Below are 12,606 nucleotides of genomic sequence, written 5' to 3'. Positions count from 1 at the left end.
GGCTTTTGAATGAAGTATTTATTTAATTCTTAATTTGTTTAATAAATTGAAACATAAAATTTTATAAGTATGTTTCCCAGTTCCCAAAAATTCCTTTATTTATTATATTACATTTTTAACATGATAGGCCTTTAAAATCTTTTCTGCTTCAAAAATATTTTTCTTAACTCCTATAATTTTATTATTATTCCATTGCATTTATTATCATTAGCCACTTGACTCAAATTTGTATTTTGAAAACAAATGCATGATTGCTTCATTTGCCATGCAATTCCATGTATTTTTCTCTGATTTAAGACCCTTTGAAGTAAATATATAGAGAATTCCAAATTAAACTGTTTCTTATTTCTGATCCATGTTGAATGTCAAAATGGAAACATTTTCCATTTATATTTTGTCACATTTTATGGGTGTAGGAAGTAAACCCTGGACTACATATAACTGAAATGTGGCATAAGAAGGCATTGTATATAGAAAAAAGCTTCTCCCGCCATGTACAAAGTTCACATTTCTTTGATGATGAAGTTGTTTTAGAGCCTCATTTTATTTTAATATGAGAATGGCCCATCTGTGATTGCAAAATATAGTAATTTCCAAGTTTTTACAATACAAAAACTGTCCTTGGGGCAATTTTTCTAAAGACTGATCATTCATATTCAATCAGAATGCAGAACTGGCAGGCAAGTTTCATTGACTTTGGTCACCACATGTTTTTTCCCTCCATAATCGTGTTTCTTGCTGTTTTTCAAAGAAACATGTCGAACACTATTCAACTTGCATGGATTCACTTGGTTTAATGCTTTCACCTGTTGCATTTCTCTTTTTTTCAAGCACAAGAATCTGCTGACATTATTTTCCTTATTGACGGATCAAAGAACGGCACTGTCACTTTCGCAGCCATTCGTGATTTCATTGCAAATTTAATTGAAAGACTCTCAGTTGGAGCTGAGCTCATACACATTGGGGTGGTTATGTTTAGTGATGAACCCAGAACTGTATTCTCCTTGAACAGCTACACCCAAAAAGTTGATATTCTAGAGGCAGTGAAGGCCCTTAGCATTCTTGGTGGCGAGGAAGCTAATATTGGAGACGCTCTTGATTTTGTCATGCAAAACCACTTCACCCACTCAGGAGGCAGCAGAATAGAGGAAGGTGTGCCACAGATTTTAGTGCTTATAAGTAATATTGAGTCTAGTGATGACATAAGAGAAGGAGTTTTAGCAATTAAGCAAGCTAGTATATTCTCATTTTGCATTGGGGTCCAAAATGCTGACAATGCAGAGCTTCAGCAAATTGCTACTGATGCAAGCTTCGTATTTACTGCCCTGGATACACGTAACCTTGGTGAACTTCAAGAACTCTTACTGCCAAACATTGTTGGAGTGGCCCAAAGGCTCATTTTGTTAGATGCCCCAACCATTCTTACAGAAGGTATGTATTTTTCAATGCACTGTTATCTTCAATTTAGTTATATTTGCTCTTATATCAAATGTTATTTGTTTGACAGTAGCCTGAGGATTGAGAATGATGGGATTGAGGCAGTGATGGGTTTCAAATTTTTTTACTACCAGTTCTGTGAGTGTGGCTTCGTGGCCATGGCATGGCTTGGTGGGAGTGGCTTGGTGGGCGTGGTAGGGGAAGGATACTGCAAAATCCCCATTTCCGAACTACTCAAAATTTCCGCTACCGGTTCTCCAGAACTGGTCAGAACCTGCTGAAACCCACCTCTGGATTGAGGGCAGATGCTTATGTATAACTGCATAAACATAGATACCATACTGGCATGACTATACACCAAGGCACATGAAATGCTGTTATCTTCCCACCAAAGTTTTTTTTTTAATTTGATTTATATGCCGCCCTTCTCCGGAGACTCAGGGCGGCTTACAATGCGTTAAGCAATAGCCTTCATACTTTTGTTTATTTATACAAAGTCAGCTTATTGCCCCCACAAACTGGGTCCTCAAGTAGTACTTACTTATGTACTTTGCCATTTAAAAAATGCACTAAGAAATAGCAGTTATGTTACTACTATTGCCATTATTATGACCACAATCATGAACAGGAGTTGTGAAATTCCAAATGGCATTGCCAATTTTAACATTTTGCCTGAAATTTAGGAACTCATCTTTCTTAGTTTTTTCAGGGAAAGAATAAACATCAGAGTGAAGGATGAGAAGGGGAAAATCTTTGCTTGTAATAGTGGCAAATATCTATAGCTCGGGTGTAGGATGAGGGTGGAGATTCGTTCTCTGAGTTTGTTGGATGGTTTCCAAACATTTCATTACCAGGCTAGGTAACATCTTCAGCAGAGTTTAGGGGATGTCACTGTCAGTGTTCCTCTGTTTACAAAGGCTTCAGGTGTGGGTGTATCAAGTGAAGGTCTTGTGACAGGACTTGTGATGGATCATCTGTGAGTCATCACTGACTCTTGTGATGGGTCTTGATGAGTCAACTGTATCATCACATCAATTAAAAACCAGGATCCACAAATACCAGCTGGCAGTCAAATTCCATGATCCCAAATCCTTAATCTCTACCCACATCAACACCAAACAGCACCAGTTCAATTGGAGCAACAAAAAAATCATTGGCCACGCTACCACCCGCCATGCTTGTGAGTTCATCAAAGTCTGGCACTCCACAAATAATTCCATCAACAGACACATTGACCTACAACCAGCTATGAATCCCTCAGAATTCAAATCAGCTACACAGTCAACCAGAGACAGCACTGACCCTCAATCAATCCACACAATTCCTCCACCCCCCCCCCAGCAATTCACCTCCCAAGGACCCTGACCTGAGGTAATCTTATCACAACACTCATCACAAGACTAACTGATGACTGACAGCTGACCCATCACAAGACCTGTCACAAGACCCTCACTTGACACACATCCATACCTGAAGCTGTTATAAAAAGAACACTGACATCAGTGGTGAAATGCAACCGTCTCTATCCGGCTTGTGCGTGCTGGTAGCGCCAGCAGTGGGTGGTTTGGCTGCATGAGGCTGTGCTCTCCCAAACTGGGACATCATCATGTCCCGGTTTTGACCTTCTGCGCATGCGCAGACAATGGCGCATGCGAGTGAAGTGAGCTGGTAGGAAAGATAAGTGCATTTTACCCCTGACTGACATCCCCTAAACTCCACTGAAGATGTTATCTAGCCTGGTAATGAAATGTTTGGAAACCAACCCACAAGCTCAGAGAATGAACCTTTACTTTCACCTTTGCTTGTCTTAAAAGTTTTGGTCTTCAATCTACTCAATGCACACATTTATACATATCAATACTGTTTGCTTAATCCACACATACAAGTCTGTCTGGGATTTCTACTTCAAAAAGGTCCACCTTTTTTTATACAAGGCACCAACTTTGCACTTCCTCTAGGTCAGTGTTTTTCAAACTTGGCAACTTTAAGCTGTGTGGACTTCAGCTCCCAGAATTTCCCAGTCAATAAGCTCTAGGTCAGGGGTGTCAAACTTGCGATGACATGTTGTTGTCATGTGACATATCACAACTTTTTTCCCCTTTGCTAAAATGGGAGTGGGGTGGCCAGCATATGACGGCCACGAGTTGAACACCCCTGCTCTAGGTTCTTCCTCTACTTCAAGTTTCAGGGTCTCAGCATTCTCAGATCTTTGTCTGTGCTATCTTGGGGTTCTAGAATGAAATAAACAGTCTACTGCAATTTAAAATGTGCTCACTCTATATCTTATCTGCTATGCAACAGCAGGATCTGAAAGATAAAAGCAATTCATAGAATGAAACTCTTAGTAATCTTTCCTGTCACTGAGATTCCAGATTGAAAAATGGTACCTATCAGTGTCCTGGTGATAGGTCAAATAACCTGATATTTTTCAGTCTGGAATCTCTATTTCATAAATCTGTCTCTCTATTTTTCCAAGTTGAATGTTGCAGTTTTGGAGATAATGAAAATGAGATCCAACCAAAGCCCTGTTTCCAACCCTGTTTCAAACTTTAAATAATCCTAGAAACAAAGTGGGGTGGGTGGGTTGAAAAGGCAAGTAGGGTGGAAAAAGCTACATCTTCTTGCTTTCCAACCTTCAGGTTACCTGGGTGGTCTTTGAAAATGTTAAGGCTTTCCCCCTGGAAGTCTGGATTAGAATAATAGAATTGTCTTGTCTTTATGATTTAGTATAATTTACAATGAATTATGTATGAATTCAATGCTGTCTCTGTCCCAAAACCAAGCTTGAAAATGACTGGAGAGGGTCCAGATAAACTGCTTCATCTAGGGTAACTTTGTAGTAGAATACTTCCTCAAAAGACAGTTGGAGGCCAAGTGCTATTTATTTAGGACTCCACTCCCAAATCCATACAGGGAGGATCCCTTAGGAAGGATTGTACTGGTAGTCCAGGTGGTCACACTTATCTGCAGCCCCAGGAAGGAACCAAAAGAGAAAAGTTCTAAAACTACAGACATTTATTATATTCAACCATAATGTTTAATAATTAAATGACTTTTCAATCACTGTGAGCTGTATACAATATTTTATGGCAATATTACGGCTCTAAAATTAAACCTGCCCTTAAGATTGTGAAAAACACAGTTCCTGAGTGTTTGCCTAGTTTCTGTGCTGGACAAATGAAAGTATATATATGAAAACAGGAAAGATGCATGTTAGCCTCCTTTGAAGTGCAGTAGTCAGTCTACCTATCATCTCAAGATTTGAAAGTTGAATCATTTCATTAGTATGCTTACATCCCAAAGTAATAGATCTTTTGGAGCTAAAAGTGATTGATGTGAATTTCACATCTGAGTCATAATCATGTTTGCCCTAAGATCTATTATCTTCCACATCACCATTTTTGGACTGATGAGGATTCAAATGATCTGCTTCATCTAGGATACTCTGTAGTTGACTTGCTACTACTATCTCAACAACTTCCTTAGTAACTTGCTGAGTTATTCTTCTATTGGGGCTGGATATGCATAGTTTGAAATACATATGTATATTATTTATTTCTTATTGATGCCAATGGTTAATTAGTTTGCTTCCACTCAGTACTGAGTTCACCATTCATTCATTCATTCATTCATTCATTCATTCATTCACATGCTGACTTCTGGCTTAAGGTAGCATACAAATGTCTATCTACAGTAAAATTAACTATAGCAATTAAAACAATTTTAATCCCCTCAAAATATTTTCAGCCCCATCCTAAAGTATAACAGGGAAGTTGGGTGATGAATCAGACTAACCTATCACAGCATGTTGTTCCATATTTGAGGAAAAGTGGAAACTATTGTTGAAGTTAAGTGTGTCTGTGGCAGACTGGGCAAAAGGATCCCAGTGGAAACTCTTTGGGACAGTTTGCATAGAAGTACATGATCTTGCAATAATAAAGCTTTCTTCACAGTTACATATGAGAGCCATTACATTTCAAGGTGATAGGTTAATTTAATTGATTTTTAATGGGAATATTACCAAGGTAGTATGAAATCCCTTTAACTTATTTTTGGAATTGTGTGCTCATTCATAAAGCTGTTCACTTACTGATGTTGGTTTCCTGCAGGTTTTGGACCTAGGTATGTTTTGCTGTTATAAAGTTGTTTAGTTACCTTTTCTTGGTCTTTCCATGCATGGAAGTGGGAGGGGAGGCAGAATTTTATAGGCTTTGATGTTATTCTACTGTAAAGCCAGAAAAATGTAGTTGCATGAATATTACCCATGAATTTTAAGCAGAAATACTGAAGTGCAAAAAAATCATAAACATAAAGTTAGATTGAATATACTGTAACTCAACAATTAAAGTAAATGTCTTGTACAACAAATAGGAATGTTTATCTAATAATGCTTGCACCGATTCAGAATTTATTTGTGTTCTTCAGTGAGTAAGCACACTGACTGCTTATATATTGTTGCTTACAGTTGTTGAAGTCAATAAGAGAGACATAGTCTTCCTGATAGATGGTTCTACTGCATTGGGAACTGGCCCCTTTAATGCAATTCGTGATTTCGTGGCCAAAATCATCAACAGACTGGAAATTGGACCAGATCTCATTCAAGTTGCAGTGGCACAATATGCAGATACTGTAAGACCAGAATTTTATTTTAATAGCTTCCAGACAAAAAAAGATATCGTCACCAATATTAGGAAAATAAAACCAATGGGTGGTGCCACACTTAATACAGGCTCAGCATTGCGGTTTGTTAAAAACAACTTCTTCACCAGTGCTGCTGGGGCCAGAATTGATGAAGGTGTCCTTCCCATGTTGGTTCTGATCACTGGGGGTGTGTCCAGGGATGATGTTCTCCAATCAACACAAGAAATTAAAAGGAATGGCATCGTGGTCATTGCTGTGGGAGCCAGAAATGCTGATCGTACTGAACTCGAACAAATTGCCCAGAAACCAAGCATGCTTTTCACCCCCCCAGAATTCCGCACAATTGCACTAACAGCCATCATTCCTGATGTTTTGTTACCTATAAGGACATTCCATGAAAAAATTGTGGAAATACCATCAACAGAAGGTAATTTTTGTTCGTTTTATTTAACACTTTTTTTAAAAAAAGAACAACTTTTATATATATGTATAACATATGTATTTATTTATTTATACATTCATTCATTCATTCATTTTGCTGTTTGATTCCTGTCACTAGCTGGTACATACAGGTAGCCCTTTTTTAGTGACCGCAACTGAGGCTAGCAACTTGGTCATTGCAAAATAGTCACTAAGTGAAACTGCAATTTTACTTCAGCTTTCCTTTGCATTACTAACCTGCGAAAGTCATAAATGAGAGGATTGGTTATTAAGTTGTTTTTTCATCAACATTGTAACTTGGAACAGTTACTATACAAGAACTGCCTATAGAGTCTATTCATTGCTTGAAGTTATTTATGGATAGGTTTTTATTGTTTGTTTTTAACTATATAATTTTGACAATTAAAAGTTGGTATAGAAAATATTGCTATACATTGTAGCTAACATTTGAAAACATTGTGAGATATATTTTTCTATATATTTCTTTTGCCTTACATGTAAAAATGGCAGGTTCAAAGTCATTAGCATTGTGCATTTATTAATTTGATCACCTTGATGTTTCTGCCAAATTGAGCTAGCTGGAATCAGTTATCCCTTATTCAGTTTCCATACTATTTAATTATTCAGTGATTACTTAGTTCATTTACAGCTATTAGCTCTTTATTAATAGCCATAAAATATTAGTAGAGAAATGCATAGATTCATTATTATTTTTTCTAAAGGACTTGTATATCCTCCTTCAAAATAATATAAATACTTTTTTTCTCCCATCAAAGTTAGAATTGTATAATAATAAGTTCATTAAAAATTTAGCAATCCGTAATTTATTTTAAGAATTGAGGGAAGGAGATTTTTTAAATAGGAAATTTAATCCCTGAGATGGTCAATCTACTTCCTTCTCCATCATCTATCCATCTGGTAATGTAACTGTTTACTCTAATCTTATCATACAATATACAAGGAAGTGAAAACATTAGTTATAACCACAAAATGTTAGTTTTCTAAATGGCCTCCTCTATAATGTTGAATGCTCATAACCACTTTGAAGTTACAGTACATCATCCTTAATTTGCTAACTTTCCAGATATCACTTAATTACCCTTAAATTAGAATATAGTAAAATCTGCAACTTAAACCTTTTTCAAAATGTACATTTCTTACTAATATTTTCTTGCATGGTACATATTACTGATGACATTTTTATTTTAGAACTGAAATTAAAAATGCTCTTAAATGTTGCTATATTTGTGAAGATACATTTTCTTCTTCTCCCTTTTCTCTTTGTAAATATGTAATATGGATGTACATTCCTCCTTTTAAATAAATGTTCACTTCTGTAATTAAGTTGATCCAATTCTACATGGAAACAAATTGCCCCATCCCACACACCCAATCGTTTGAAGCCTCTTCAGTGGACTGGAAAAAATTGTCGAACAGTGTGGGTGGGGTTTTATAGGGCACCAATAGGTACTAATAGGGAACATTTGATAATAGGCAGCAAAAGATTTTACTTTCACTTTTTCCTTTGGTAGCATTTCTAAACATTACATTCTAAACATTTCTAAACAAGATATCCATTTATGCAGACATTCCTACAGTTTTGATTGAAGAACATGGAATTCTCTGTACCTATATATTACTATCTCCCATATCTGTCTCTAACCATCAATTGGACAAAATGGTGCATCACTGGACAACAATTTTTTCAACCAAGATACTTCAAAAGGGCTAAATTACAGAATGCCAGCACCCATTACTCCCTTGGGAAGGAAATTTGGAATGGTTGTGGCTACTGCACTGCTGCAGCCAGACATCATTGTATGATCATCATTTCAAACTTTCCCTGCCCGTTTCTCAAAAGTCACTGGAGAAGCCAGCACTTGATCATGATTGCAAAGAAAAACTTTGCTTGTGGGAAGCTGATAGGGAGTACTGGCAATTAAGAAATTGGCAGGGAAGATCATAAATTTATTGGATAAATCTCCCACAGCTGTGCAACCTGCTAATATGCACTCATACTACACTGGCCACTCAGGCACCCCTATGCACCCTTCTTGAATGAAGACACACCAATGCACTGACCCCTGATCCATAAAGCACCTTTCCCACAACCACATTAATCCCCACACACCATTCCCAACTCATTTAACATTTCTCACGCACTGCTGTGCATCCTTCCTGACTTGCATTGCACCATCATATGTCCTCCTTGAACTGCACAGCACCTCTGATGCACTCCCATATACTCTTTCTGACCCATGCTGCACTCAACCCCCACATGCCTTTCCCAACCCATGCTACATCCAAATCCCCCCTAACCTGCATGACACCTCTTCTGCATTCTGTGCATCCCCATGCACCCTTCCCAACTTGTGCTGCATTCCCATGCATCCTCTGCAACCTGCTCAAAATCTCTTGCATACCCCCCCCCTTCTTGATCCACAGGGTGCATTGCATTCCTCCCCATTGAGAGTGGTATGCAGAGATGTGCAAAAGGTAGCACTCAGATCAGGATGGTGCATGGGATTGTGTGAAAGTTGCCATGCAGATTGGGGAGGCTGCACAATAGTATGCAAAGGGTGTCATATGAGTCAGGGAGGATGCATAGGTGTGTGCAAGACGTTCTAGTCAAGGGTATGGTGTGGGTTGGGGAAGGTACATGGGAGTGCACAGGGGTGCACAAGACTGTGACAGAATTATGGCGAAGGTCAGGGAAATTGCATGAAAGTGTGCAACTGTTAGGTAAGTTACGTCTCTGAAATGATGACCCAATGTATTATGGTTGCCTAATTTCATCTAAAACTCATCTGTTAAAATTGGATTAATTGCAAATTGAATTCTGTAGCTTTCTATGCCATGGTCCATGCCTAGTAACATGGTTATAGGCTCTCTTGTTATCTAAAAATTTCTAGATAAAATTCAAGTTTTTAACTGGTAAAGGGGTAGAAATAGGCCCAGTTCATGGCAGGAAATTTAGCCCTTTGAACATTAAGTGGTCAAAGCAGAGCACTCTATCCTGAAAAATTCATGTTGCCAACTTACATGTTATTTTCCAAATCATGTCTGATTTTCAGAGGTTGCCTGGATAAGTCCCTGCGGTTTTCCTGGCAAGATTTTTCAGAAGTGGTTTGCCATTGCTTCCTTCTTAGAACTGAGATAAAGTGATTGGCCCAAAGTCATCCAGCTGGCTTTGTGCCTAAGGCAGAACTAGAACTCAAAGTCTCCCAATTTGTAGCCTGATGCCTTAACCACCTATATCAAATTGAATCAAATATACAGGTGAAGATTTTCCAATTAATCTATGATCAGAGTCTTTGGAAGACTTTCTAGCACACATGCATTGTCCACTGAATTCAGGGAAATAGAATCTTTACACAGTTCCACATGCACACACGTAGCTAGCAGTCATTACTTGCAAATGGAAATCTGAGAAATATCACATTTTAAAATGTAGTTGGTGTGTTTTGATTAATCACGCGGTGGATGGTTCTTGATACTCCTCTTGGTTCTTCTTTTCATGGCTGTGATGTCTTGCCTTGTCCTGTCCTGTCCTGTCCTGTCCTGTCCAGTCTTGTTGTCTCTTGAATGAGGTATACATGTGTGTACCGCAGTTGCAAATGCACACATGACCAATACTGGTATGTTTTTCTATGAAGTCTCATGTTATTTTCTGTGCTCTACTGCAGTTGTAACCAAAAGAGATATCGTCTTTCTTTTGGATGGATCAGTCAACGTTGGAAATACCAACTTCCCATATGTCCGTGACTTTCTTGTGAACCTAGTTAATTCCCTTGATGTTGGAATTGATGATGTACGAATCGGCCTGGTACAATTTAGTGAGAACCCCAAAACAGAATTCTTCCTAAATTCCTTCCTAACCAAGGCAGATGTCCTTTCTCGTCTGAGGCAGTTGAGACTGCAAGGGGGGTCAATTCTGAATTCAGGAGCTGCACTGGATTTTGTGCGTTCCAATCACTTCACTGAAGCAGGTGGGAGCAGGAAAGATGTGAATGTCCCTCAAGTGCTAGTCTTCCTTGCGGCAGGGCCATCTGCTGATGCCTTCCAAGATGCCGCCAATGCCTTAGCTCGTGCGAGAGTGCTCACCTTTTGTGTTGGGGTTAGGAATGCCAAACTAGCAGAACTTCAGCAGATTGCATTTAATCCACAAATAGTATATTTTAAGGATGAATTCAGCTCTCTGCCAGCTTTACCACAGGAAATGATTAGTCCACTAACAACATATGTTAGTGGAGATGTGGAAGAAATTACGATCACATCAACAGGTAATTTGATTTTTTCATATTACATTGACTTTTATCATGCAGATATGTTTTGAGTGGCATACTAATTTTATGAGCTATTAATTATATCTTATTATATCTGACATTTTATATCTTATATTAATAACTAGAGGCAGTGCCATGGCTATGGTGCTGGGTCAGGAGTGGGACAGCCAGGCTCTGCTCTGCCTTTTAGGCACAGACGGCACAGTGGATGACTTTGGGTCAGTCCCTGATTTTCAACTGTGGTCTAGGAAATTGAAAAACACCACCCACTGGTCCAGCATCATATACTTTTTACTACTGTTATTATACACATACACCCCCACAAGCGGGAGAGTGATTGGCAACATTTTCCTAGCAGAAAGAAGCGGGAAGGCCCAGCAGCAGGGGAATTGTCCAGTGGGAGAACACAAGAGCCTGTTGTCCAGACTGAATATCTCACATGCCATTACCAAAATGTCTCAGTCCAGAAAGTTTTTTCTTAAGCCATTTTAAAATCAAGCCTTTTGAGCAAATGACAGGAGGAGCTTAAATTGTAAATATAGGAATGCCAATAATATTTCCATTTCTTATCAGAATATTAGGAAGATCATTGCTTGCAGGTCTCTTCCCATGTAGACTTCTTGCCACTCAGCACTTCTGGATTTATATGTGGACATACAAATTAAAGAAATATTCTGAAGTGGAAGTTTTATGATAAGTCCTGAATAGTGCAAGTGCTTTCAGGGTGATTTAAATATTAAGAGAGCGAGAGAACAAGAGATTTCATATCATTCCCTTAAAAATATGGTCCCTTGTCCCAATGTGAAATATTATGCAGCCTGTTTGCAAAAGAGCCAAAAACAATTATGATTTTTCAGAAGAAAAACTTTGCAGAATGAATACTATTGCTCAGTGTAGTAAAGTGGTGATGCTTCATTTTCAAATGCAAACTTACCTATTGATGTTACTATCAAGGCAATTATGTGCATATATGAATCAGTTCTTAGAAATACTGGTATCTGGAAACCTTATTCCTTAAAATACATTAGGAAAATGTAGATAATGACCAGATGCCAACAAGTAAAGCAGTATATATCTTTATTAAGGACAACAAAGTATATTTATATGGAATAGGTATTTCCTTTTTGTATTAATATAATACTGTGAGAAGAACCTTATTCCTTCTTCTGAAACTTAAGGTGATAAAGGTCCCAAATTTTTATATTACAGCCTCCTTGATAAAAAGCAAACAGGCTACTAGTGAAGGGGCTTATTTAAGCATTGGAGAGGTGGTAGAGTAATGTGCTGTCCTATATCATGAGTCTCACCAGAAATGTAATATGCATAATTCATTTAAGGAGCCAAGAGTTCATTTCCCCCAAAGTTGTAAATCACTCTATGATTCCACAGCAGGGGTGAAATGTTCCCGGTTCGGTCCGGTTTTCCCGAACTGATAGTAAAAAAGGTTACTGGTTCACTGAACCGGTAGTAAAAAGTGCTTTGAAAAGTAAAAAAAAAAAAAAATTCCGAAGATTATGCATCGCTCAGCTGATTTTCGGAACTTTTTTAAAAAACTTTTTAGGCATTTTTTTTACTACTGGTTCTCTGGAACCAGTGGTAAAAATGCTTTAAAAAAGTTTTTAAAAAGGCTCCAACGATCACATCTGTGCCGCACGATCGTCAGAGCCTTTTTTACCTTTTAAAAGCATTTTTTACAACCTATTCACTTGAATAGGTTGTAAAAAATGCTTTTAAAAGTAAAAAAAAAGGCTCCGAAGATCGCGTGCCACAGCTAATCACCCCCCCTCCCCCGATGTGCTGT

At 38.1% G+C, this 12,606-nt stretch overlaps 1 protein-coding gene across 23 annotated transcripts in view; it reads left to right on the top strand.

Annotated features, from left to right (window-relative positions):
• The window catches only part of COL6A3 (collagen type VI alpha 3 chain), a 151,456-nt gene that overhangs the window by 55,669 nt on the left and 83,181 nt on the right, over positions 1-12,606 (top strand). For 13 of the 23 annotated variants that reach the window (XM_087885838.1, XM_087885831.1, XM_087885827.1 and 10 more), the window contains 3 exons: positions 832-1,431; positions 5,903-6,505; positions 10,206-10,802. In XM_087885838.1, coding sequence (XP_087741964.1) covers positions 832-1,431; positions 5,903-6,505; positions 10,206-10,802 — 1,800 coding nt within the window. The remainder of the gene's footprint in view (positions 1-831; positions 1,432-5,902; positions 6,506-10,205; positions 10,803-12,606) is intronic. The other 10 variants (XM_087885855.1, XM_087885843.1, XM_087885835.1 and 7 more) reach the window with 2 other exon arrangements.

This window comes from Pantherophis guttatus, chromosome 1 (assembly GCF_059756535.1).
Source record: "Pantherophis guttatus breed Tessera chromosome 1, ASM5975653v1, whole genome shotgun sequence".
Lineage (NCBI taxonomy): Eukaryota > Metazoa > Chordata > Lepidosauria > Squamata > Colubridae > Pantherophis > Pantherophis guttatus.
The sequence above is the reverse complement of the archived record's forward strand: the minus strand, read 5'-3'. Positions and strand labels throughout refer to the sequence as shown.